We start from the raw sequence: 27,964 nt of genomic DNA, 5'->3' as shown, positions 1-27,964 counted from the left end.
TAAATTGCGTATAGTGTGTATAAATGGATAGGCACACTGATCGGGACTTTCAGTCGTTAGTAAAATCGTTAATGGTCTCTTATCTGGAGTAATTTTCTGTAGTGTGTACCCAGACTAAACACGGGAATCCACTGGAATGTAAAGCGAAATAGGGGGAAGAGCACACAAGGCAATTTGTAGCTGACCACATTGGATTTTCTTTTTTCAATTATTATTATTATTAATATTTTGTACAGATGCTGGGAGCATGTACACTGTCCAAGCATGGTGGTCTTAGAAGGCAAAAAAATAAATAAAACTGTAAAATAAACTTAAGAAAAAACAAACATGGTTCTTCTCTGAAAACAAACATACCCAGCTCTATACACTACATCTGTTTGAGCTTTTGCATTACTAAAACATCCAATGTACTGAGCACAACAATAATAATGTCTATGGCAGTACAAAATGCTTATCTGAATATTTGTTGTGTAAAATTTGGAAACAGGGATTATAAAAATGGCTCCATCAAATGCAGTACAGAATGCAGGGACCACAGCAGCACAGATTATTTCAGACTTGTGCGCTGATCTTGCAAGAGCCAGCGACCTGTGGTCTCACACTATTACATTAGCGAGGACAGGGCGGCTGTTTCAATTACTAGATTAAACACAATTAAAAGTCGGCCAAGCTGCTTTATTAGCAACTGTTCCCAATTACAGACACTGGTTGTCAGTGCAGGTAGATGTATAGGCCTACACTCTTATTCACATCAGTCTGGCATGATATGTGTACAATGGAATGCTGCAAAGTAGAAACATATTGAAAGTTTGTGTTATTTGTGCGTACAAATTGTTAAACAATGTATTCATTGGATTGGGCAGCACAGTGGCTCAGTGGTTAGCACTTCTGCCTCACAGCACTGGGGTCATGAGTTCAATTCCCGACCATGGCCTTATCTGTGTGGAGTTTGTATGTTCTCCCCGTGTTTGCGTGGGTTTCCTCTGGGTGCTCTGGTTTCCTCTCACACTCCAAAAACATACTAGTAGGTTAATTGGCTGCTATCATAAATTGATCCTAGTCTCTCTTTCTCTGTTTGTGTGTTAGGGAATTTAGACTGTAAGCCCCAATGGGGCAGGGACTGATGTGAACGAGATCTCTGTACAGCGCTGCGGAATCAGTGGCGCTATATAAATAAATGGCGATGATGAAATGGTGATGATTGCATTTATTGTCATGTAAACATATGGCATAAACGAGCATGTGAGTGTGGGAAATAAAGTGTAATTGTGACAGGTTTTGGGAGTGGTGTGTGGAATTGGTCCAGCACATTGTAACAGTCTGACCTCTCAGAGTTTGTGTAAATTGGGCGATTGACTCTGGTGATACAAAACTCTTAGACAAAGCTCCTAGAACAGAATCCATGCAGTCATTTGTAAGCTGGCTGCAAATCAGCTTAAATACAACAATGTAAGAGAGAGTTAAGGAAACCACTAAACATGGCAAACGAAGGTCCTGCAGTATGAAATCATGGCTGTTCCAAAGGCCTTATGTCAGCAAATTTCTCAGGTCAGTGAATGAGTTTTGAGCCACAATATATTATACAGCATATTCTGGTAATAAGAGTTATGCAAGAAAAGGAAAAGAACCTCATCCACAGGAAAAGGAAGGACATTTCCAGAACAGCACTTTCAGCAAAACCACGTAGCCAACGCTGTCTCACGTGTCACAAAGGAATTGGCAGCAGCTAAAATTATGTCATTTTACTTTAGATTTCACAGGTTCAAGAATTCTGCATCAATACCATCACGTGCCGTTACTATTTTCAGTGTTCTCCCCAGAAAATGTTGACAGTCGGGTGGCATTAAGAAGCAGCCGGGTGGGGGCAGTGTAATACTTTGCAGTAATATTGAAAAATGTTGGGGGTTATTGCCCCCACCTGCCAGGACTGGTGGTCAGTGGTCTAACACACACTGCTGGCTGAGTGCTCACATAGGGCCTGTTCTAATAAGAGAAACAATGGTTTATTGTATTATAACAGGACTCTGCTGGGCCACGAGAGCCGGGTGGCATGTAAACATAGCCGGGTGGAGCACCCGGGGAATAGGTGCTGGGGAGAACACTGAATTTACATTTTTGTCTCCCAGTATCAGCCATACAGTACGTCTGCTCGTAAATCAGATGCCTGACAATCCATAACCCTCGCCATGAACCACTGCAAAAATAAGTGCAGAAAAAGGGAAATTATAGCCGACCCAAATTTACTGTTGTGCACGTCCTCTGCAAGTTACAAATTATCACAGTAAACATCGAGTCCTGAGGCTCTTGCATGCAGAGAATTTTGTCTTCAACCGAGTGCCAATGACAGCATAAGAATGAGATGTTCTAGTTTGGTTGGTTTACACGGCATTCAAAGTATGTCAAACAATCACAGCCCCAGACCGTACGGACACCATGCTGATAGTAAACTGAGCAGCAAAATACAAACTACACTGAAAGATCAGACACGTGCCGGAAGCTATTGTAACAGCAAAAACAAAAAGGGACGTTTAAAAATTAATTTGAAACCATCAATCTGAAAAAAGGGACTGGTCAGTGTAGTAGTTTAACTGAAATGAGGCATCATTAAAAAATAAAGCAGAACGTATTTCAGGCTAGATCGTCTTCATTCTAGTAATCACTATGAAATCTCTATTTCGAAATCTTAATATACCGAAAAAACGAACAATTTAAATGGTAACGCCACCTAAAAATATAAATTTCTCTGTGCGTGTTTTTTGTTTGTGTTTTTCTTTCTTTGTGGTGGTTTGTTTTTTTGGGTTGGGGGGAGACAGGTTTTGGAGGTAATTTAAAGAAAAAAATGAAAATAATTACAATATATAGCCACAAAGTTAGGTGGAGGGAGTAACTTTACATTAAATGAACAAGAGTTATGCCAAGAAATCTGGGGGGAGGATCTCTAAGATTTATACATTATCTTGTCCATTTGCATATCTAGCAATTAAAGTATTCAAAAGTGCATTTCTTTCTTTCCATCAACACAACAAAAGCATATTGCTTAAGTGAATGAGCAAAAAAACTAAACAAAACTAAATCTTAAAACGTTGGTATGATACACTGTGCGTTGCATACTGGATCCCTTTGAGAATGGTTTGAGGCCCTCCAGCATGCAGTCATCTCCCATTACTGCCCTCACAGCGATCCAAGTTGTGCGCCGCTGCCATAAACAGAGCAATAAAGTTTTGAAACGAGCGATTATTTAAATATCAGACAGTTCGTTCAGTCTCAATCATCGCACAAACCATGAGTTTAGTTGGGGGATAAGTGAAGTTAATATCCGCAGACACAAAGCTTGAATCATCCAACGGCTGAGTACATGTGAATTTACAACCAAGCCAATAGACTTTGCCTATGAATGTATTGCATCAAATTATTCATTACACATGCATGAAACAATAATCATGCAAACCTATCAAGCACTCATACAGGATGACAAATTTTGTATGTACATGGCCAACGTTTCTTAATTAGTGAAAGGATACAGCATAATAATGTGTCTGATACACTAAAATGTATCACTAATTGGTTGTGGTCATCAAAACAAGCAATAGTCATTTATAGGGTAATTACCATTTCTATACTATGATTACCAATACACAAAAACAACTTCTACTTTGTTAACATATTTTCCTCATTCCCCTCTTGGCTTAAAACAGGTTCTCTTCTGCCCAATTACCCTGTAATTTCCATATGAATTATTTCCCCATTGCCTACCATGGTACCTCCTTTGCATTCACAACTTGCCAAGTTCCCCCCTGACCCTTATTTAAACATCAATGGAAAGATATTCCTTCAAGGCAGCATTAACTAATGACTACACAACACTGACATAATGGGTTCACGATTTTAACTCTAATGCATTTTCATTTACCGCTAATACATCCCTTGCCGCCACTGCTGCGCCTTCTGTACAGTACTAATGCAGTGGCTGAAACAAGTACATGATGTATTGATGATATACATTTTAAAACCATTTATGGTCACCAGTTTTGGTATGGCCACAGGTGCCAAGGTCTCCAACGTATTCAATTATAGATTAGATAAACAGCAGTAATTATTTGTCTTTCACAGTCCACTCACATCTGTAGTCTTTGTTTGCACATAATTTCAGGAGCTAGTTCATCATTTATGATCAGAGCGTCACTGAATATGACAAAAACAAGAAGTATCACCAATTTATGTAGAACACATCACAAGCAACAAGTATGCTTCGTTTTGTAGTGAGAAATTCACTTAAAACAGTTGCAGAACTAAGTTCATTACCTAGAAGAGCTAACTACTGTATATTTTAGGACAAAGGTAGGCAACCAAGGGCTCTACAGATGCTGTGAAACTACAAGTCCCAGCATACCCCATCAGCCAGCTGGTACTTGAAACTCAACAGTATATGGAGAAGTATAGGTTGAACACCTCGTTTTGTACCAAAGTGTCAAGCAAACATGGGATTATCCAAAACACTGACGTATGCCACCCTAAAACCCATCAGTGACAGGTGTATAGGGCTTTCCATATCTTGTACATCACTAAAGGCCATTTCTCAATAAATAGTAAGCTTATGCTAGCTTATCAAATTTAGTTTTATAGGAGTTTGAAAGCTCATTGCAATAAAGGCCATTTTAGTTGACAATGACAAATTCAGCAGCCTGATGAGCTGTGTAGCTAAAGTTAACCCTATTTTGTACCATTGAGTAAATGAAGTAAAAGTTTACTTGTCAGATACTCATTAAAATGAGACATCATAGAGACATCAGGCAATAAAAACACTTATGAACCAGGAAATCTCTATTTAAACACGGTTTACCTGTTAAACAACTTGCACATACTTAAGAGTTCATGTTGGTTTACAATATGTAAATCAAATACCCTTATTCTGAACCTCACTGCAACATCTAGCAGAGGACACTCCTATAGCAACTACTGTAAGGAACATGTTCCATTCATTTGCCTGTTACTGTATGTCCAGCTACTTCACATATATGTTACATATGAACATTTCAATGGCCTCCCAGGATGACCTAGACCACTGGATGTAAATGTCGTCATTTAAACCTTCTCTTGACCACTGTCACATTACAAATATCTGGGTACAAAAGTCTTAAACCTGCAAATTATTACCACTTTCATTGTTTCAAACGATCCAGATGTTTTACCTCACACCCCAAGGACATATTCCCAATAGTGTCTACGGCACATCTGGATGAAACTATAACAAACACCCCTCCGTCATCTCACCGACACCTCAACAACAGATGTTATAACTACCACAACACAGAGAGAACCCTCCATCATCATTTTACTGACAACTCTGGCTGCAGATGTTATAAGTGCCACGCTATAACATTTTCACAACTTCATCATCTTACACCTCTAGATGTTATAACTGCCACCCCCATCATCTGTCACCCTGGATGCACCCTATAAGGTGATCCTTCATCACCTATCATACACCCCTGTACGAAGATGCTATGGGCAGCACGATAGCTTAGTGATTAGCACTTCTGCCTCACAGCACTGGGGTCATGATTTTAATTCCCAACCGTGGCCTCATCTGTGTTGAGTTTGTACATTCTCCCTGTGTTTGCGTGGGTTTACTCCATGTGCTCCAGTTTCCTCCCACACTCCAAAAACGTACTAGTAGATCAATTACCTGCTATTAAATTGACCTTGGTGTGTTTATGTTAAGGAATTTATACTGTAAGCTCCAATGAGGCAGGGACTGATGTGAGCAAGTTCCTTGTACAGCGCTGCATAATTAGTGGTGCTATATAAATAGCTGCTGAAGATGATAACTGCAAGCCTCCATCATCTCTTCTACCTCTAGATACAGATGGTATAACTGTCACCCTACAGAGCGAGTCTACAATCATCTCTTGCAGCCACCTCTGGAAGCACCCTATAAGGTGACCTTTCATCATCTATATGCAGATATAACTGACACCTCACAGTAACTCCTCCATCATCTCAATGACACCCTCTGTATGCAGGTGTCACTACTGCCATCCTACAGAGTGACTCCCTCCACCAGCTCTTGCTGGATGCAGCCTATAAGGCGACCCCTTATCTTACACCTCTGTATGTAGATTATATAAATGACAGCCCAGAGGGAGCCGCCTCCATCATCCCCAGCTTACACCTCTGCATGCAGATATAACAGACACCTCATAGAGTGACCCCTCCATCATCTCACTGACACCCCTTGTAGGCAGAGCATATTCCTAGCACCCATGGGGTGACCCCTCCCTCATCTCACTGACACCCCCTGCAGGCAGAGCATATATCTAGCACCCATAGGGTGACTCCTCCATCATCCCCAGCTTACACCTCTGCATGCAGATATAACGGACACCTCATAGAGTGACCCCTCCATCATCTCACTGACACCCCCTGCAGGCAGAGCATATCCCTAGCACCCATAGGGTGACTGCTCCATCATCTCACTGACACCCCCTGCATGCAGAGCATATCCCTAGCACCCATAGGGTGACTCCTCCATCATCTCACTGACACCCCCTGCAGGCAGAGCATATTCCTAGCACCCATAGGGTGACCCCTCCATCATCTCACTGACAGCCCCTTCAGGCAGAGCATATCCCTAGCACCCATAGGGTGACTCCTCCATCATTTCACTGACACCCCCTGTAGGCAGAGCATATCCCTAGCACCCATAGGGTGACTCCTCTATCATCTCATCGACACCCCCTGTAGGCAGAGCATATCCCTAGCACCCATAGGGTGACTCCTCCATCATCTCACTGACACCCCCTGTAGGCAGAGCATAGTCCTAGCACCCATAGGGTGACTCCTCCATCATCTCACCGACACCCCCTGTAGGCAGAGCATAAACCTAGCACCCATAGGGTGACTCCTCCATCATCTCACCGACACCCCCTGTAGGCAGAGCATATACCTAGCACCCATAGGGTGACTCCTCCATCATCTCACTGACACCCCCTTCAGGCAGAGCATAGTCCTAACACCCATAGGGTGACTCCTCCATCATCTCACTGACACCCCCTGCAGGCTGAGCATATACCCAGCACCCATAGGGTGACCCCTCCATCATCTCACTGACACCCCCTGCAGGCTGAGCATATACCCAGCACCCATAGGGTGACCCCTCCATCATCTCACTGACACCCCCTGCAGGCTGAGCATATACCCAGCACCCATAGGGTGACCCCTCCATCATCTCACTGACACTCCCTGCAGGCTGAGCATATACCCAGCACCCTTAGGGTGACCCCTCCATCACCCCCTTACACCTCTGTACAACTGATGCCAAGCCCGCCCCCTCCCCTATATAAATGAATGGGTCCCACCTTCCCGGGTCACCCAGCCTCCATTGGTCGGGCCCCTCACCTCATAGCTCCCAGCAGCTGGTGTGTGGCCCGGTTCAGGGAGAAGGGCTCCGGTCAGACATGCCTCTTGGCTGCTGCTGGATGCGGTGTGCTCGGGAGTCACAGCGCCCTCACCCACAGCGCCTCCGACACACCATAACCCGCTCAGTGCCGCCCACAGCGCCCAGCCAATCACACGCACGATAAACCACGCCCCCTCCCCAACCTCAGCCAATGAGACCGCTCGTTTTATTTCTCGCGTATCTGCGGCAAGGGCTTGTGACGTCGGCATCCGGGTGCCCACAACACGTGACTGCGACAATAGTTGCCGGCAGCCATTTGTAGTCAGGGCGCTAATCCTTTCTAGCATCTCCGTTTTTCCAAGACATAAGTAATACATGGTAGGAATGGTAGGGGTTTAGTATACACCACGATTATTGTCAGCGGTTTATTTTTCCACATGTTGTGTTTCCCATGGCTGGAAGTTAATCATTAACTAGATTGAGCAGTCACTTTCTCCTTGGTTTCTGAAATTGTCTGATAAAGGCGGGGTGGAGATCGGTAAACTTGCATATTGGTTTTTGTTTCAGATGTGAACATGGTGTGTGATAAATAATACAATATTCGACCGGTGCCAGAATCAAAGATGGCGGCTGAGTAGTACGCTGTCGTATCACGTGATGGTGAGGCGAGCTTTGGGATAATTATAATAGGGGACCAATCGTGGAGTTTTGAACACGCCAGTTTGTGACGTAATTAGAATCCATGGGCGATTCTAGGTCCGCTACTTAAAGCAATTGTCTCCCAAATTTAATTTTTTTTATTGAAGCTTGAGGTGCGTGCTCCAATCACCCAGTGCTGTGCAAAAACAGTGCTGGGGGCTTGGGACTTAGACCCTTCCCAAAAAGGAAAGGACCCCTTTGCTCCCTATCCCTCGAAGCCAAAAGGCCTCTTTGGAGGATAAAGATTCTTCGGACACCCCTTCACCGAAGCTAGGGGGTGCCCCTTTACATCCCCGACTCCTGGAGCCAAAAGGCCCCTTTGGGAGCAAGGGTCATCAGGGCTGCTTGGGCAGCCCCCTTTACCTCGAGGTTGGCCGAAGCTTTCCCTGGGGGGGCTGGCTCTTCAACTCTCCCCATAAGAAGAGAGTCTCAGACAACTGAGGGAGAGGGGTTCCCCTTAGGGTCAAACCCAAAAAGGTGCAAACGGAAATCAACTAAAAAATGAAATCCGTGCAAAACAAGTCCTGTGCTGTATATAAGTGTCATAGTTTCAATAAATAAAAAAGTGCCCATAAGCCCCAGCCTGATGGCCAGAGGGTGTAAAAAAAATTCTGGCCCAGCCAAAAGGCCAGGACCAAGAAAGTGTATAGTGGTGCAGGGTTCGCTCTCAGTGTATTGTGCTCCGTGCCTTACTCTTTGCTCGTGATAGTGGGCCGCCACCACCCGTGCATTTTCAGGTCAACTCCGGGCCCTGTCCCCCGGAGGCACAGACACCTCGAGCCACCAAGTCACCGCCGGCCTTCTGGCATCAGACCAAGGAGCCCCATCCCTTCCAGGTCCTCTGTCACACCCCTTCTAGGACAGGAACTACACTTGATCTTAGCTAACAGGCCGAGAAGCAATTGTCTCCCAAATAGCCCAGATGTAAGGGGGGACATGGATGGAGATTGGTGCAAAGTAAACAGTGCAGCCATTACTTTCAATAAAATGCTCTCTTACTGAACCCAGTGTGTTTTACTTATTACTTCATACACAAGTCTCAATGTGGTAAAGCAGTGTAAAATATTACAACTATACAATTGTGTAAAATGCACAGAGGATGCTAGTGCTGTGTTATCTCTGCAGACATATGAAATGCCCAATAATATACACTGAAAAATATATACTTGTCAGCCAGAAAGATAAACCATGTATTTAGTAAAAGTTGCAGGCAGGTACATACAAAGCAATAAGTTGAAGTCATATGAAATCGTCCGACCCATTTAAAGTGTAGCTGGTATCATGAGTTATTATTTTTGACCAGATAATAACATTCTACCTTTGTATTAGAACTGCAGTTTGTTATAGAAAAGCTTACTAGAAGTCGATAAATGTCTTTGTGTAAGCATAATATAATAAATATAAATGCAAAAATGATTTTCTGCATTGAATGCACAGAACAATTTACTGTTCTATTCAATATTAATATTTTGTTATAGACAGCGTGGTTTTATATGGAGATTATAGGCTCAGTTTAAATGCATTAATTGATGGAAAACTGAATGTATATGTATAGCTAAAACATTGCTGAGACATTGCTATGTCCTTTATGCTTAAAAACCGAGTTATGCAAAATGACGATAAAATTAAAATGGGATAAAAGTTATCAATGAAAATGTTGTATTTTCACTTTAAGTTGACAGTACATCATTAATAAAGTATATCATCATCATCATCTATTTATATAGTGCCACTAAGTGCTGTACGGAGAGCTCACTCACATCAGTCCCTGCCCCATTAGAGTGAACCCATGACCCCAGTGCTGTGAGGCAGAAGTGCTAACCACTAAGCCACTGTGCTTATTCACTGTTGTTGTCTTGTAGTTATTCTTAGGTGCTTATGTTTCAGGAGCACATAAAGCACAGCATTCAGCTTCTTAAAGGATAACTATCCATTAAAAGCAAATGAAAAACATGTAAAAGACTGTGTGCGAGGCAGATGTCCAGGAAGCACTTTGTCTGGCTTGACATGACAATTTTTCTGACATTGTTATCATGTGCAAAGTTGTACAATGATACATGTGATTTTATATGCAACTTGTTACAAAGCAACTTCTTGAATGTTGCATCTGCTGTACAACGCCACACATTTTATGGAAAACCCTAGCTTAAGAACATCCTGGATAATAGATCCTATACCTGTACAAGGTTTGTATGGCTAAGTAAAACAATTTCTTTATGCTTTATGGATAACAATTGTAGACACGGAGGTTTATAACTGAGTTTTGGAGTCAAGGGGTTTATTTACTAAATTGCGGGTTTGAAAAAGTGGAGATGTTGCCTATAGCAACCAATAAGATTTTAGCTGTCATTTATTTTGTACTTTCTACAAAATAACAGCTAGGGGCATATTCAATTGTCGGCGAGATTGCCGAAAATCCCGCGGTCAGCGCACAATTACCGGTATTACGGTAATTGTGCGTGGAAAACTGTTAATACGGTAATTTACTCGCTGGATTTCAGCTCGCAGCTCAGGGAGAGATTACCGTATTAACGGTATTAGTTTTTCTGCGGCGGAACCCGCCGACAATTGAATACCCCCCTAGAATCTAATTGGTTGCTATTGGCAACATCTCCACTTATTCAAACCTGCAGTTTAGCCCCAAATGTTATCAGTAAGGCTGGGTACACACTACAGGTTTATCACCCGATTATCAGGCCAATCACACGATAAACGACCATTAGGTCAAATATCGCATTAGTGGGTACGCTGCAATGATCACGTTTTATTGCTCCAAAGCTCATTGTATCCTTTTTTTTTTTATTTTATAAACGGACTAAAAATCTCTATAACAATGGAACAATGTCACTCCAATCCTGCAGTGTGTATGCACTCAGGACCGGCAGTGTCCATAGATCTCCATAGAGTGAACAGAGTCATAAGCTTTTCAGCCGATGGTTATGACAGATGAAGAGCACAGATCTGAAGATAAATCTATTAAAACGTGTATAGTGTGTACACATAAATCGGCATTCCGATTGGAACTTTCAGTCCTTGGTAAAATTGTTAACATTATCGCATCAGGAGAAATTTTCTGTAGTGTGTTCCCAGCCTAAAACAGTAAAATTGATATTCACATCTATATAAAGTGTACATCAGTCTAAAAATATAAATTTACATAAAATAGTGTTTAAATGTTTATAGTTTTTGAGTTGTATACATTTTTTAATGTACTGTGTTTTTTAGAATTATTTGTTATTTAATACAAATGTATGTAATTTGTTACATAGGTAGGCTGAATAGTTTCCATACACTCCACAGCGTGACTGCAATCAGGACATTGTGTAGCAGGCTGCACTGACAATAAATAGTTAATGTGGGAGGTCCCGCCTCTTTGCACTAGTGCCCTTCCCCCAGTTCTCTCTTGCACAGTTTGGCAGCAAAACAAGGAAAGGATTCTCATTCATTCAGCTCAGGTGACCCAGGGTAAGGAGAGGCCAGATCTAGGAAGAGGCTTGACAAGAGTTCCTGTTGTTTTGGGTTTTTTTTGCACCCTTCTGCTTAGACAGTAGTTTTGTGTCTGTTTCCGCATTCCAGACATATGTCATATTCCATCGCCTGTGGGACCTGGATTATCAACCGGTATGGTACTTATGCCTTGCACTGTAGAACTGTTGTTTGAGATGCTGCAATGTTTTAAGACAATGCTGCATGACCACTGCATAATAACTTGTACACAGCATTAGATGTGATAGTGATTCTGCCTCAGTGGTGTCTAGACTGCCCTTAGTCTATGATAAGTGGCTAACATTTATATCTAGTGATACATTGATGTCACCTATGTAATAAGATATGTGGTCACACATTAAATAAGTAACAATGAAATAGACTCCGTGATGGCTGCTGAGCCATTGTAGAATTAGATCTTGTAATGCAATGTTTACTCGTTTGTACAATAGGGATGTAAATCTCAGTATGCGAAAAAGGGAATTACTTAAAATCGTCATCATTTATTTATATAGCGCCAGCAAATTCCGTAGCGCTTTACAATTGGGCATGTTTGTGGCTCTGTATCCAACCTTTAATTTTTTAATATGAGAGGGCGTAATAACAAAGCTATGTGGTCAGGGCACCAATAATCCAAGCTACACCTAAAAATAATGTTTATTTATTGGTAAAGGGGATTTGCACTGGGATACTTGTCCTATAGGCTGTAATTGTGATCTTCTGACACTGTATAATAAATATACTGTATAATGATCTTCTGTATTCCAGGTCAGTATGAAGGGGTTATACTACCAAGTGACCGCATCACAAGATGAGGAGAAGTTTGTGTTTCAGGAAAAGGTACTTTCTGCAGATAATTGGCGGCTTTTCACATCCACCCCGTTTTATTCAGGAAAAAATATTTCCATAATGTACATAAAGGAACATTTAATGCTAAAATTCATATAAGAAGCTACAAGTACAATATTGAGTTAAAATATATCCAGTATACATATTTGTCATATGATACAAAGACAGTCCTGATCTCCCTACTTTAGTGACTTATTATGCAATGAAGAAAGGGTTAACAAGCAGAATATTATAAGAACGTTGTGTATAGAAAATGCCTCTGGTATCCTCTTAAGTTTCTACTACGTTCTGCTATAGCAGATGATTCCAGCATTGGTTACCGTTCTGTGCCTGCTCGTAAAACTGCAATTATATATAGAAATATATTCTGCACCATTTAATGACAGTAAATGTCTTACTGAACTAGTGAGAATCTAAACTTACCCAGGGTACACAACACTGTACACTTACTTTGTTACTACGGTAAAGTTTTATTACAATTCTGACCTGCTTTTTTTGTTTTTTAATCCTCAGTATTTCTTCATTTTATTTTTTTCTTGTCAGGAACCTGTCTCCTCTCCCAGTGACTACCATGTGAAACTGCAAGTAAAAGCATGTGCACTGAGTCCTGTCGATACTAAGGTAACATTAAACACACTGAGGCTCACAGCACAATACACAAACGGTGCAGGCTGAAGTTAAGTGCGTAAAGACTCCAATTGGACATTGCATAAAATACATGAGGGATACAGTGTATTGTAGGTTCGTGTATAGCAGCTTCTGTCTTGTAACTGATATCAATGTTTATTAAAGGATCATTAATCCTAAGGTGCAGGTCTCCCTCTATAAAATGTACAAGTATACATACAAAAGCACCCAGAAAGTAGCAGGAGTGTATGTACGTGAGGTCAGGCTGTGAACATGGGGGACATATTTTTCCAAGCACATAAGACTTCCTGTCTGTGAGCCTTTACAATGACACCTTAGTGGGTCTTCTGAAGACTTCGATGTCTGATAAGGAAGAAGAACTTTCACTCAGTGGCAGAACAAGAATGCATTTAATGGCAGAGACGTTGTCAGCGAGGTATCGGTACAAGATGCCTTTGCACATGGTATCAGCTTGTTATAGGTTAAGTGGATATTTGACATTAAAAAACAGAGTCAGTCCTGCCACAATTAAGTCTCATTGCAGACCAATAATAATAATGTAATGTGTGAATTGCTTTTTTTTACAATTAACTGTGTTTTTCTTTCTCCTGAAATTAGCTAATATCAAAGTTATATCCAGAAAAAGAACTAGCAGCAGTGGGAAGAGAAGTAGCTGGAGTCATTCTAGAAGGTAACAGATGACAAACATACCGCTTGAAATGGACTTTTATATTTGTTTTATGTTTTTTGTCTTTTTTTTTTTTTTTTAACTCTCATTTTAGATAAACTTCTAGGTAAAAATGTAGGTTATTGTGCAGAATGTCCACAGAAAATAGATTTTACTGCTGTTAATTATTACAGATATTGAAAATCACAATAAAGTTCTGTAAGCTGCAGATAATCCACCTCCCTAAAGAACTCCTCCATGTCTTACACACATCCTTATCATTTTCAGTATACAACATTATATATTATATGAGTAGACTGTAAAGGAACAGCTTTGGGTATATTTACTAAACTGCGGGTTTGAACAAGTGGAGATGTTGCCTATAGCAACCAATCAGATTCTAGCTGTCATTTTGTAGAATGTAGTAAATAAATGATAGGTAGAATCTGATTGGTTGCTATAGGCAACATCCCCACTTTTTCAAAACCACAGTTTAGCAAATATAGCGCCTTGACTCCAGAACTCAATTATAAACCTCCTTGTCTACAATTGTTTTCCGTAAAACATAAAGAAATCGTTTTACTTAGCCATACAAACCTTGTACAGGTATAGGATCTATTATCCAGGATGTTCTCAACCTACGGTTTTCCAGAAAATGTTTTTCCACAATTTGGAACTCCTATTAAAGTGCATTTATGAATTACCCGTCTTTTCCCTCACTGCCTCTGTCATACTCCTCTACACTAGGGTGATCCTGCCACCTGCATACATTGGAGGCATCGATCAGGTGGGCTGATCCTGTATGCAGCCTATTAAGTAGCTAGAAACCGGTTACATCATCGAGACACTGCCTGACTAATATTCATGAGGCCTGACTAATATTCATGAGGCCTGACTAATATTCATGAGGCCTGACTTATATTCATGAGGCCTGACTTATATTCATGAGGCCTGACTTATATTCATGAGGCCTGACTTATATTCATGAGGCCTGACTAATATTCATGAGGCCTGACTTATACTCATGAGGTATTGGATCCTGGAGAATTGATAGGCTACATTTCCATGAATTTTAGTTCATTCCACAAATTAGACGCCTTTACCTAGTGTAAGTGACACATCTACTTTAATGTGTATAGCAATGCTCCTCACAGTGACTATAGAAGAAGTTATTTAATGATCTTCTCTGTGTGTTTGACATCACAGGAGGGGAGCAGTCATATGCCTCTTTTCTTTCTGCTCTTTAGAACCTTCTAGATAATGGCTTCTGTATAATAGATCCCATGAATATCTTATAAAATACAGTTTATGCCATATTGTAAATGTCCTTTGGCTTGTTCTAGTGGGGTCCAAAGTGTCCTTCTTCCATCCGGATGATGAAGCTGTAGGTAAGGATGATTTTTTGCTGTACTCCATAAGAAACATTTGTCCCCAGAATTTTACAGAGGAATTCCTGCCCCATTGTACATGTTAGATATAGTATGGATGTATGAATTCCTCACAACAATCCACCTATTCTTTTTTGGGGGGATTTGTGTATATTATGTAGGATGCATCAAAAAGTCAATAACCTAACCAGTTCTTTGCATACCTCCTTACTGTCACAATTTGCGGGCAGAAAAGGGGCAGGCTTAACAGAAAAGTGGGTGGAGTTTTACCCCAAATTTGCCCATTTGTGGGCAGAGTTTAGGTGGATTGGGGAGGGGCTTATTTTGTACCACTTTCGGGATTCTAAATGTTGGGAGGTACCGTATGTGTTTGTATGAGAGGAATCCTCATAGCTTTATTGACAGCCACTATAAATAATGACACATTCTAATAGAAATTGACCAGCATTTTGTCCACCAGGAATTTTGCCACTAGACTGTGAAGAGTCCGGTTTGTGTGAAGTCATCTGGGTTCATGAGCATCATTTAGGTGAGTTCTTTTATGGTAAATTGTGTGCTGGTTCTCTCAGACCACACCCTTGTCTACCCAGACCACACCCAGATATTGTGACCACACCCTCTTCTTGCAAGTCCTGTATCACAAAACAGGCGTTTTGGGGGGAGGGGGTCTGCATTGTTCCATTCACTCACTAGATGGTTGAATATATTATGTAAATTTTTTTCTCAAGGAAATTTTTTTATTCCTACAATAAAAATGCTTTAAGCTCTGCAACTGAGTTTGTATTTTATTTGTAGTTCTGTGATTGGTTACGAGTCAAAGTAAAACTATGTGAAAATCCTCTCTTACAATATATTTTTAAACGTTATTACTATAAGTAGTTATTGTCTCTGTGGTCCCATGAAGCTGCTTTTAAAGTGTCTCCTGAATAAAAACAAACCACAAGCTTAGATGTGAGAGTATAACCTCAAAGTCATTGAAAACACATTTATTTAAGTATAGCTGCCCATAACGTGATTCATTCACACACAACTTGCTCGGTTTCTATTCTCGTGTTTTAGAGGGGCCTTCTACACCTCCATGAAAGTAAGGCACAGATTTTGTCCTCCCCCCATAGGCTCCTAACGGGTTTAAAAGATAAACACCCGTCTTATTAAAAAATGACCAGTTAATGCTCGAAAAATTATGTGTGCTCCATTTTCTACATTTTTGATACAGAAAAAAATCCAAACACTGTAACACAGAAGAGCTCTTACACACCAGTCCATTCTAATACCCCTCTGGTGGTTATAAACACGTGGAAAGTGCGTTATAAATAGGAGTCAGTGGTGTCGTTCACACCGCTGTGTTGTAGAACTGCGCTGGGTTGTAGAACGCAGCGTGCTCCATTTGTTAGGAACTAACGCACACTGAAAATAATGGTCAAAGCTCAGTCCATGGAAAACATGGTAAGAAGTATGTGACAGGAAAACGCTTAAACCGAACATGCATTTTGATGGATTTTATGCTTTTTCCAGTGGATATCTCTGAACCACCCCTTGTAGAGGTAGAGCAGCTCTAGTCCATCTCCCCTTGGCTGTAGTTTTACTTTGGTGGACTAAAGCTTCCTCTTATCACCTAATATATTAATTACTTCAAGTAGAAATCCGTGGGGAAAAAATCTAGAGTTAGCACCTGTCCCTCCCACACAGCAGGAACTGCGTCTGTCCTGGAGAAACCCGCTCCATCCTACACTCCCATGATCCTCCTGGACTCCCAGCTTGCACTCCTGTGGGTACCGCTGTATAGAGAAGCTTGGACAGGTGATTACATCCACACTCCAGGCTAGGGGCTCTATAGCGTCTGGCTGGATTGAGGTTCTCCCAATCTGTGGTTCAACTAGCTGTGCGCAGGGGACTCACTCCCCAACAAATTCAAAAAACAAAGTTTTATTTTATTTATTTTTAAGAAATCATTAAAATATAGATTATAATGTACTTTTTTTTGTACCAAAGATCACAAGAATATTATTTTCCTGCATCCATTTTGCACTCTTTTATCTCACAGAATAGCAACTTCCTTTCTGTGAGTGTGGCATCCGTGGTTTGTTTTTCCACCGCTACTGCTTATGTCTCCTGTGCGTCCTGGTTTAGGGCTCTGTTCTTCCTGAATGCTTTGTCCAGGGTGAGCCGTCTTTTCCAGACATGAAACCTCTGATCTACAAACTATGCCACCGATGCTGGAAATTGCTTTATTGAAACAGCGTTCTGGTTTAAAATGTCTTTAGTTGGCTGCGTACAGTTCAATCTGACTTCAGGGCCAATTACTGGATATATGATCAGTTTCACCAGACATGGAAGATACTACATTTCCTGCCAATGAGTGACCAGATGTGTTTGTGGCTACTGCTGGTGATATCACAAGTCTATCATTGGCCCATCTGATTTCTCCACCCTAACAGATCAGTTTCAATCAGATTGGATCAGTCAGGTTGGGGCTATGAAGTGGATGGTGGCCATATTTGGATAACAATGACTAAACTGGCCGGCCAGATCTGTGTGTGTGACCAGCGTAAGGCATCAACGAGCTTTCATTGAAGGCTTCTTGTAAATTTGTAGGAGTGAACATGTTGGTACATGGTGATAGTTGCAAATAATAATTGTTATAACTTGGTTAGATAAGCTGCTACTCATCACTGAGAGTAAGATGTGTCGTGTTTTGTTTTACCAGTTCACAAGTCTGAGAAGGTGAGCTGGGTGGAAGCGGCAGGAACTATATGGGATGGTTTGTGTGTGTATACCGCCCTGCACTCCCTCGCACACCTGACAGCAGGGAAGTCCGTGCTGGTTCTAGATGGAGCAAGTGTACGTATGATACCTCTTCTTCTGTCTCCACCTGTAATGGATGTATCGCAGACCTCAAGGGGCACTTCAGTGTGTTCTATCTAGCTCACAGCTATAAATCACACTTTCCATAGGGTTGGCACTTGGTCCTCTGCATCCCACCCCCATCCCTACATTAAAAAAACCCAAAATACTGGGCCTGATTCATTAAGGAACATCATTCGCAATACGTGCCGTATTTTGTGTAAAATAGCATTGCGCATGCCCAGAAAAGGACTATATGTCATTGAACGCAAGAACATCCAGTTTCATAGGTGGGGGGGACTGAGGGTATTCACGTAGTCAGTGTACAGTAAGGACGTGTGCACGTAGTCAGTGTACAGCAAGGACGTGCCAAGCTGGAGGGCACGTAGCAGCGTCCGATTCAAGCTTTGGGCATCTCAAAGGTTCATGTGTTTCATCCATAGCGCTTGCATCAGCTACAGGTCTGGTGTAAGTGCCGAGTATTAGTGATGAAGGCTGTGTACGCTAGGACATGTGTTTCATCCATAGCGCTTGCATCAGCTACAGGTCAGGTGTAAGTGCCGAGTATTAGTGATGAAGGCTGTGTACGCTAGGATATGTGTTTCATCCATAGCGCTTGCATCAGCTACAGGTCTGGTGTAAGTGCCGAGTATTAGTGATGAAGGCTGTGTACGCTAGGACATGTGTTTCATCCATAGCGCTTGCATCAGCTACAGGTCAGGTGTAAGTGCCGAGTATTAGTGATGAAGGCTGTGTACGCTAGGACATGTGTTTCATCCATAGCGCTTGCATCAGCTACAGGTCTGGTGTAAGTGCCGAGTATTAGTGATGAAGGCTGTGTACGCTAGGACATGTGTTTCATCCATAGCGCTTGCATCAGCTACAGGTCAGGTGTAAGTGCCGAGTATTAGTGATGAAGGCTGTGTACGCTAGGACATGTGTTTCATCCATAGCGCTTGCATCAGCTACAGGTCAGGTGTAAGTGCCGAGTATTAGTGATGAAGGCTGTGTACGCTAGGACATGTGTTTCATCTATATCGCTTGCATCAGCTACAGGTCTGGTGTAAGTGCCGAGTATTAGTGATGAAGGCTGTGTACGCTAGGATATGTGTTTCATCCATAGCGCTTGCATCAGCTACAGGTCTGGTGTAAGTGCCGAGTATTAGTGATGAAGGCTGTGTACGCTAGGACATGTGTTTCATCCATAGCGCTTGCATCAGCTACAGGTCAGGTGTAAGTGCCGAGTATTAGTGATGAAGGCTGTGTACGCTAGGATATGTGTTTCATCTCTATCGCTTGCATCAGCTACAGGTCTGGTGTAAGTGCCGAGTATTAGTGATGAAGGCTGTGTACGCTAGGACATGTGTTTCATCCATAGCGCTTGCATCAGCTACAGGTCAGGTGTAAGTGCCGAGTATTAGTGATGAAGGCTGTGTACGCTAGGATATGTGTTTCATCTATATCGCTTGCATCAGCTACAGGTCTGGTGTAAGTGCCGAGTATTAGTGATGAAGGCTGTGTACGCTAGGATATGTGTTTCATCCATAGCGCTTGCATCAGCTACAGGTCAGGTGTAAGTGCCGAGTATTAGTGATGAAGGCTGTGTACGCTAGGATATGTGTTTCATCCATATCGCTTGCATCAGCTACAGGTCAGGTGTAAGTGCCGAGTATTAGTGATGAAGGCTGTGTACGCTAGGACATGTGTTTCATCCATAGCGCTTGCATCAGCTACAGGTCTGGTGTAAGTGCCGAGTATTAGTGATGAAGGCTGTGTACGCTAGGACATGTGTTTCATCCATAGCGCTTGCATCAGCTACAGGTCTGGTGTAAGTGCCGAGTATTAGTGATGAAGGCTGTGTACGCTAGGATATGTGTTTCATCCATAGCGCTTGCATCAGCTACAGGTCAGGTGTAAGTGCCGAGTATTAGTGATGAAGGCTGTGTACGCTAGGATATGTGTTTCATCTATATCACTTGCATCAGCTACAGGTCAGGTGTAAGTGTCGAGTATTAGTGATGACAGCCGTGTCTGCATGCTAGGACATGTGTGTAAAATCAGCAGCAACTGTAAAAATGTAGTTTATGTACAGAAGACATTAATAACATCCTAATGTATTTTATGGGGGGATTGAAAAAACACAGCTTTTTTAAGTTATAATGTTTTGTCATTAATTACTATATTATTAACAGGTGACATTAATTGAATTTATTTTTTTTTCTTTGCGTTTTTTTGGGACCTATTTTTTTTTTTATTCCACATATGTATCCGACGTATCCTGCAATGTATTGTCTGTTAGAGCAGAGCGGACCTAGACCCCTATTTATCAACAGACGTATCTTTTATTTATGTACATTTAAAAAAAACAAAAAACACATTGCATTAGTTTTGCGTTCCTTGATTAATCGGGCCCATTGTGTCTACAGAAAGCAGTTAGATGTTTTAACAAACAATAAAAAAAACACAATTCACTAATAATTATTTTTTTTCTATTATTTTCCTTTACGTACAAGCTTAATTAATTGTATTGCATTTTATAAATCCTTAAATACAAACTTATAAGTTGGAAAAAACAAAATCATTGGTATTTAATGAATGGATAGGCTGCATTCTCATGCATTAAAAGTGATCTGACCCTGGTTATTCTATTGTTAACCCTAAGTGTGCCCACACACATAAAGATTCTATAATAATTTTTGTTTATATAGCACCATCCTATAATTGAGTGTACAATTTGTACACTCATGCACAATGATTTTCTATATCAAGCATGCACAGAAAAGTGTCCACCTACATAGAGATACACTGGGCAAGCTACGTTTTTAAGCTTGAGCAATATTTTCAAACAATCTTTTCAAAAAGGTCTTTTACACCTAAATCTTTCCCAAAATTAACCCCTAACCTAACCATAATACAAGTCATCTGAGTCCCAGTTCCCGGTGAAGCCTCTCCAAACTCAGTGATAACGACTATGAATATTTTTGGTCTATCCCGCAGCCCTTTGGCACGCTGGCTGTTCAGTTGTCCCATCACAGAGGAGCCACCGTGATCGCAACCGCACACAGCGAAGAGGACAAACAGTTTCTGGAAAAACTCAGGCCCACAGTAGGTGAGATCTGGCAGATATAAATCAATACTAGAAGGCGCCGGGCGTTCAAGAGTTTCACTTAAATATTCACTCAGATGGGTTTAGTTATCTTGTACTTAAATCAAGATTTGATTACAAAAATGAGTTTTGGATACAGGACACGGGGAACGTTTCTGAAAACCATTTAAGCTTCATGACCCAGATTCACCCAACGTGTCCAAATCTACTACTTTATTTACCAAGGACATTGATCCCGCCAAATACACGATTGGCAACCGAAACATAAGCGAGCGCAACTGTAAAGTCTTGTAAACGCTTTATAACAAATATTAAATAGTAATAATCACTGGGGACTTATACTAAATCAGTCTCTGATTAATTTACCTGCTTTTTTTTTTTTTTTTCAGCACACATGGTGCAGTTGGACCAAATTTAGTAAACAAGCCTGATTGCTCTGTGTATGGTCAGCTTAAGTGATAGAGCAGATATAGGTATCTAGTATTACTAGTTTCATAGCTTTAAAAAAAAAGTAGCAGTTTGATTACATTGTTTTGTCAATTTGTGGTGTTTTAGTTCCTAAAATGTATCTTATCTTTATTTTTATTTAGGAATACGACAGCCGGTAGTAGGTAAGTATCATATTCATCATCATCATCAGCAGCAGCTATTTATATAGCACCACTAATTCCGCAGCGCTGTACAGAGAACTCATTCACATCAGTCCCTGCCCCATTGGAGCTTACAGTCTAAATTCCGTAACACACACATACAGACAGAGAGACTGGGGTCAATTTGACAACAGCCAATTAACATACTAGTATGTTTTTGGAGTGTGGGAGGAAACCCACGCAAACACAGGGAGAACATACAAACTCCACACAGATAAGGCCATGGTCGGGACTCGAACTCATGACCCCAGTGCTGTGAGGCAGAAGTGCTAACCACTAAGCCACAGTAAAATCTATGATCAATATCTGTATAAATGATGAGCTCTGACAAATAGACACTTTACTATTGGTAGCTGTTGGTCATGTGACCCTCTCTTTCAGTGGTTGCACCAAATTTAGTGATCCAAAAGATACATATGAATTAACAGCTTGATTGGGGAAGGTGAAGTAATTGGTTTTTCTAATACAGTCAATGAATGATGTCTCCCTTACTTGCATCCTATGTCTTCTCCTTTTCCAGCTTGTGTTATAGATATGTCTAAAGGCAACGTTGACCTGGCAGACAAATGCTTGGAGGAGACTGGTGGCCTGGGAGTTGACATTGTTCTCGATGCTGGAGGTCAGTCATATATATTTATACCTTAGCAACGTTTTGAAAAGCAATAAAACAAACCTGAGAAGCCATCGCAATATTTCTACCATTGTTTGTTATTATTCATTATTATTTATAAAGCACCAACATTATACTTAGCAATGTAAAATGCTGTCCTCTGTGTTGTGTGGCGATCACAAGGCTGCCCACTGTATTGTGTGGCAGTCACAAGGCTGCCCTTTGTGTTGTGTGGGGATCACAAGGCTGCCCTCTGTATTGTGTGGCGGTTACAAGGCTGCCCTCTGTGTTGTGTGGCGATCACAAGGCTGCCCTCTGTATTGTGTGGCAATCACAAGGCTGCCCTCTGTATTGTGTGGCGGTCACAAGGCTGCCTTCTGTATTGTGTGGCGGTCACAAAGCTGCCCTCTTTATTCACTGTATTCTCTGTGGTCACATATTGCTCGGTTATCTACATTGTACCTATGGTCTTCATGTACCTATGGTCACGAGAGCTTACAATCTAAATGGAAAAGTGAACCAGTGATGCACAAGGCTGGGACATCATTTAACTATAAAGATCCTGACATCACGTTGTACTATCGGGTTGGAGTTTAGGACACTTTCCTGCTGATTTACTCATTAGTACGAGGGAAAGCAGATTGTGGCTTCTACACGTGCGTTTGCCGCACACCTAGTGGTGGGACTACCTCTATTGCAAGGAATGCAATGGCTACAGGGCTGTGAGGTGAAGAGGGGTCCTGCAGCGGTGATAGTTATTATTTGGGGATACAGACTGTTTCACCATTGTCTGCACCCACTATTATCTCAGAGCCTGTGCGGTGAAGCCCTGTGCCCAACAATTTTGTTATTGGCAATGTCGTTTTCCACCCCGGTGCCACCCTCTCTACTGTCTATAAAGTGCAAAAGTGAAGTCTGAGGACAGATGCAGTAATATAACTAGAGGCAGCAGGGACAGGACTATAACTTCTGGAAGAAAGAGACAGCGTCTGGCAGAGGTTAGCAGAATTACGATCTAGAAAGCAGAGTTCATGTACGTTATTTCTCTTTTGTTCCCAGTGATTCTGTACAACACAGAAGACCCCATTATAAAACCAAAGCTTCTGGCGCACAAACATGACATCATCACTCTGCTCTCTGTTGGAAGCCACTGGGTGACCAGAGAGAAGAACCTCCAGGTAATATATAGCACAGGCCTGGCTCTCGACGTGTTGTTAAACTACAAGCCCCAGCATGCTTTGCCAGTAGCTAGCCTGCTAATAGCTTGCAGGGCATGCTGGGAGTTGTATTTTGACAACACCTTGACAGCCACAGGTTGTCCAGGACTGATATAGCATATCTATATATACCATGCTGCTGGAGGGGGGACACCAGCAGGTGGTGTGTAACGATGGCCGGGGCTGTACTTGGTAGTTTATGATGTATCTCTCCTGGGGAAATGTAGCATGCTGGACTCGTCACTGCACCCTATACATCAAAAATAAATATAGTCTGAAAAAAAATTCCAAATATATTTGGCCTGATTCATTGGGTAAAGTAAGTAAAATAAAATGAGTAAGTTTTCTCCTGGACAAAACCATGTTACAATACAAGAGGTGCATATTCGTTTATTATTTTGCATATATATATTCGTTTATTGTTTTTCATGTAGCACACAAATACTTGATTGCTTTATTTTTACACTGAAATTTAAAGTTGATCTAGGACATGTCCTACCCCAACTATAAATCTGTCCCCACATTTTAAATTTACCACCCCCTCCGATGCAACATGGTTTTGCCCAGGTGTAAAGTTACTCACTTTTTTTCCTTTCCTTTCCTTAATGAATAAGGCCCACTGTGCTTTAGTGATTTGCGTAACTGAGTCTTCCTTATGGAGATCCCTAGTGTTAAACCCTTTATTTTCATTGTGTTACAGCTGGACCCACCTGACAGCAACAGTCTTTTCCTAAAGGGAGCGTCCATTTCTTTTCTCAATGAAGAAATCTGGAACTTGTCCAATGCCCAGCAAGGAAAATATCTCCATATCCTTATTTTGTGATCTAATAACATAACAACTACAACCTGGCTGAGGACTTGGTTGATTCATAAAGATAGATCTGATGACTGATCCGTGTTCCACGAAGCCGCAGGCCGCTGTGTACACTGATACCACGTCAGCCACTGAGTGCTGGACATCCGCTGGTTTCCAGAATCTCCCAGTGATTGTATAAAGATACAAAGTCCTGGGATGTATGTATGAGCAGGTATAGAGATCTTCATATATAGTATTGATGTTGTGACATTTAGGGACTTAGTTTAAACTAGTAACACAATGAAACTATAATATTTTGAAGGCGCAATACTGATAAACATTAGTCATTAAACTTTTATAAACCTATATTGTGATTTAACCTGAAGGCTGTGATTGTTTTTCTCAAGTTTATTTCAGCCACACAGCACTGACCACTTCCGAATCGTGAACCATGTCCCCCACGGGGCTGTAGAGAGGGTATTTCTACAGATCATGAGGGGGGCCCCAAATTACACCCACAGTGCCGCCGGGGATTAAGTTGGTGGGTGGAAGGAGTCCCTTTAGGATGCACGGTGCCCTAACATTTGTAATTGTAGTTCATGTCTCTTATTATTGTCTGTTTCTGGAACCTTAAAGTCTTTAAATAAACCCAGGTACTTGATTCTAGTTATGTTATTATGACCAATTTACGTGCCTTATTTCCGGACAAAATGCGATCCTTCCTTAACCACATTCTCACATATCCTGAAAGATGTGATGGACAAACTAGCAAGTGGGATATTCAGGTAAGAGAATGAAACATCATGTACTAATACCAAATGGTCCCAGAGAAGGAGATGGATTATGGTTTAGTAGAATATCTGGAATTCTGGGCATGTCCTTTAATATATTATGTTTAGTGATGGGGACAGAAGGCTGGTGAATGCATCGCTGGGGTTTTGGAGGTGCAGAATTGCAGCCTTTATAATTCTAGACTAATGAACCAGAGGAGGAAGAACCGGTTTGTTAGGAACCGCTAAGTAAATGAACACAATCTGCAATCTTCACACTGTCCGTAGACTGAGGAGTGAGATGTGGATTATAACCAGTGCAATTCATTCAAACCCTATGAGGAAATATCACATTGACAAGGGATGAAGTGAGCTTGGGGTGTGAAGCCGCTGCTGTATATTCCTGAGTCTTTGGTGAAATGTTCTTGCCATTTAAGGTTAATAACACACTTGGGGTGAGGGTTTGCTGTGCTAACTAGTGAGAATGTAAACTCAAAGATTGGTCTGGAATGGAGAACCGATATGTACAGTTGATTTCTGCAAAACAAGTCTGCAAGTCTATCATTCCCCTCTGCTTACTCAGAGAAGAACTCACCCCTCCTTAACTTGGCAATCTGCTCCATGGTTAAGTATAACCACAGTTATTTCAGGTGTATTCTTCAGCTCCGACAGAGCTGAATAATATAAAAGAACACAACTGATTTGTATTTTTGTAAAGCAGATATGTACATTGTGTCTGCTTTACCCACAAATTGAACTGTTTTGTCCATTTCTTTTTGTCCTAGACCTCAGCTGGATGAAGCCGTCCCGTTGTACGAGGCAAAGGTGTTCATGGAAATGGTTCAGAAGAATGAAGTAAGGAAGCGGCAGGTTGTCCAGCTGTAACAGCGGGTATGTTCATGTAGTAGAAAGCTGGCGCATAGCTGGACGCTTTATGGAACACGCCTGTTACAGTGACGATGTCATTAACAACAAAGTATTATCGGATCTATAATTTTTTCTTTCGTTGGATACATTTTAACTGTCAAATGTATGATCTGAAGGGGATCAGTTGCAGGTTTTTCATAAAAACATGGATTGTCAGAACATGGAGTCACAATACAATTCCAGCAAGCAATGGACTATTTACTTTAGTGGACATCATTTAGGGATTTTTGATATGTAATATATTGATATGTAAATATAATAAAAATTAACATTCGATTTAAATTTAGGTTATTGCCTCATTTTTCACCCCCAATAAAATTGATGTGTATAGCTTGTGCTTATTCTTTACGTCTGCAGTAAACTGCATGCACGGGTCATGCTGAGAGCAGATCTGATTTTTAATTTAGTTAATATTTGTGACAGGTTTATTGGATGGACGAGTCAGACAACTGCTCACTTGTAGGAGAGACAGAGTTTGACTGAGTCTGCTAAAATAAAAATGTTCTTTTCAGCATTGTCCCTGGACAGGGCCACTCTACAGAGATATTTGGGCAAACTCAAAGAATCTATAAGGACATTTCTTCGGATCCATGATCATCGCTGGAACAGTGAGGAGCGGTAAAGGAGACTTCCAGACAGCGCTGGGACATATATTAAAATTAGCCTCTCCAAAAGAAGGGGCTTGTGGGTTTATATGGAATTTACATCTTACTGCTAAATCTAAGGGACCCTTCTCCCTTCTTATCCTTCTTGATCTCTCTGCTGCCTTCGATCTATAGGTCTCTGTTATATTGTCTTCTCGTCTCACCAGTCCACTCCCTTCTTTTCCTTCCTATCGAAGTTCCCTGAGCATTCTTTTTTGGCCTCTGCACTTCACCTTCAACACCTCCTCCCTTAGTGACCTCAACAGCTACCTTTGACCTTCATTATCACCTGTATGCTGATGATACCCTAATCTATCTAAGCTATATCCTTCCATGATGTCTCTTGGTCATCTCATCTCAGCGCTTTCTTTAACTCAATATTTGAGGCTCAAATAATCGTCTCCCCCGTCTTTCTGCTAACAACACTACTGTTCTTTGTCCCTCAAGTCTGCTGCCTAGAGGTCATCATGGACTTCTCTATCAAACCTCACATTCCGCCTTTCTCCCAATCTTGACACTATCACCTCTGGAATATTTCAAAGATCCGGCCCTTTCTCACCATGGAAGCCATCAAAACTCTTATTGACTCCCTTGTAATCTCTCGCCCTGATTACTGTAACTTCCTTCTCTCTGGCCTACCCAACCCCCGCCTTGCCCCTCTTCAGTCTATTCTCAATAGCGCTGCTTTTCTATCTCTGCTGTCCCTCTGCCAATTGCTACATTGGCTCTCTATGGCCTCCAGAATTAAATTTAAACTTCTCCTCCCCTCCTACATCTCCAAACTCATCTCTACCGACTTCTGCCACCTCCCTACCACACTGATCACCTCTTCTCACTCCCGTCTTTATGTCTTCACCCGGCTGCTCCGCACCTGTGGAATGATCTTCCACACCCTATCCGATTGGCCTCTACTCTCCAAGGCGTAAAGTGTGCCCTTAAAACTCATGTCTTTATTCAGGCCTAACTCCTTTGCCTTGGCTATCACCTCCACTCCCCCCAGCTAGTTCTACCCTATTTGTGTCTTTCCCCCTTCCCTTAAGAATGTAAGCTCTCATGAAGAGGGTCCTCTTCCCTCGTGTTCTCCTTCTACCTTTGCATCACCTTCTGTACCTATAGCCTGCTTCCCTAGCACCAATTTCCTGAGCCCAGATATACTTCACGTTGGACATTACCATTATCACTCTCACTCACTGTCCCATACATAACTTGATCTGCATCTCCAACATATCTGTGTGTTATTTGTTACACAGAGCTGCGGTCCTTTTGTGGTGCCTTATAGATAAAG

General features: G+C 41.6%; 2 protein-coding genes across 8 annotated transcripts in view; one reads left to right on the top strand and one right to left on the bottom strand.

Annotated features, from left to right (window-relative positions):
• The window catches only part of ITSN1 (intersectin 1), a 108,272-nt gene extending 100,712 nt beyond the window's left edge, over nucleotides 1-7,560 (bottom strand). For 5 of the 6 annotated variants that reach the window (XM_075197207.1, XM_075197210.1, XM_075197211.1 and 2 more), the window contains exon 1: nucleotides 7,399-7,560. The gene's annotated coding sequence lies outside the window, so the exon portion shown is untranslated. Of the gene's footprint in view, nucleotides 1-7,358 lie in introns of all 6 variants that reach the window. The other variant, XM_075197208.1, reaches the window with a different exon arrangement.
• Nucleotides 7,561-11,460: 3,900 nt separating this feature from the next.
• CRYZL1 (crystallin zeta like 1) lies at nucleotides 11,461-26,317 on the top strand. 2 transcript variants are annotated; one of them, XM_075197206.1, is made up of 14 exons: nucleotides 11,461-11,563; nucleotides 12,353-12,424; nucleotides 12,977-13,054; nucleotides 13,679-13,751; nucleotides 15,071-15,115; nucleotides 15,576-15,644; nucleotides 17,823-17,956; nucleotides 20,957-21,068; nucleotides 21,656-21,676; nucleotides 22,236-22,334; nucleotides 23,385-23,503; nucleotides 24,243-24,355; nucleotides 25,085-25,123; nucleotides 25,894-26,317. In XM_075197206.1, the coding sequence occupies exons 2-14, from the start codon at nucleotides 12,359-12,361 to the stop codon at nucleotides 25,991-25,993; spliced, it is 1,068 nt and encodes a 355-aa protein (XP_075053307.1). In that variant the 5' UTR covers nucleotides 11,461-11,563; nucleotides 12,353-12,358; the 3' UTR covers nucleotides 25,994-26,317. The 2 variants fall into 2 exon arrangements, with proteins under 2 accessions (XP_075053307.1, XP_075053306.1); XM_075197205.1 differs by having other exon boundaries at nucleotides 11,462-11,719.
• The last annotated feature ends 1,647 nt before the right edge of the window (nucleotides 26,318-27,964 follow it).

This window comes from Mixophyes fleayi, chromosome 2 (assembly GCF_038048845.1).
Source record: "Mixophyes fleayi isolate aMixFle1 chromosome 2, aMixFle1.hap1, whole genome shotgun sequence".
Taxonomy (NCBI): domain Eukaryota; kingdom Metazoa; phylum Chordata; class Amphibia; order Anura; family Limnodynastidae; genus Mixophyes; species Mixophyes fleayi.
Note: the sequence above shows the minus strand (reverse complement) of the source record. Positions and strands in the feature narration are given on the sequence as shown.

Excerpts from the sequence above, each read along its gene's own strand:
- CRYZL1 (XM_075197206.1), top strand. The coding sequence starts at position 12,359 with ATGAAGGGGTTATACTACCAAGTGACCGCATCACAAGATGAGGAGAAG. Across the intron at positions 21,677-22,235 it reads AATACGACAGCCGGTAGTAG|CTTGTGTTATAGATATGTCT; the intron begins GTAAGTATCATA and ends CTCCTTTTCCAG. Across the intron at positions 25,124-25,893 it reads CTAGCAAGTGGGATATTCAG|ACCTCAGCTGGATGAAGCCG; the intron begins GTAAGAGAATGA and ends TTTTTGTCCTAG.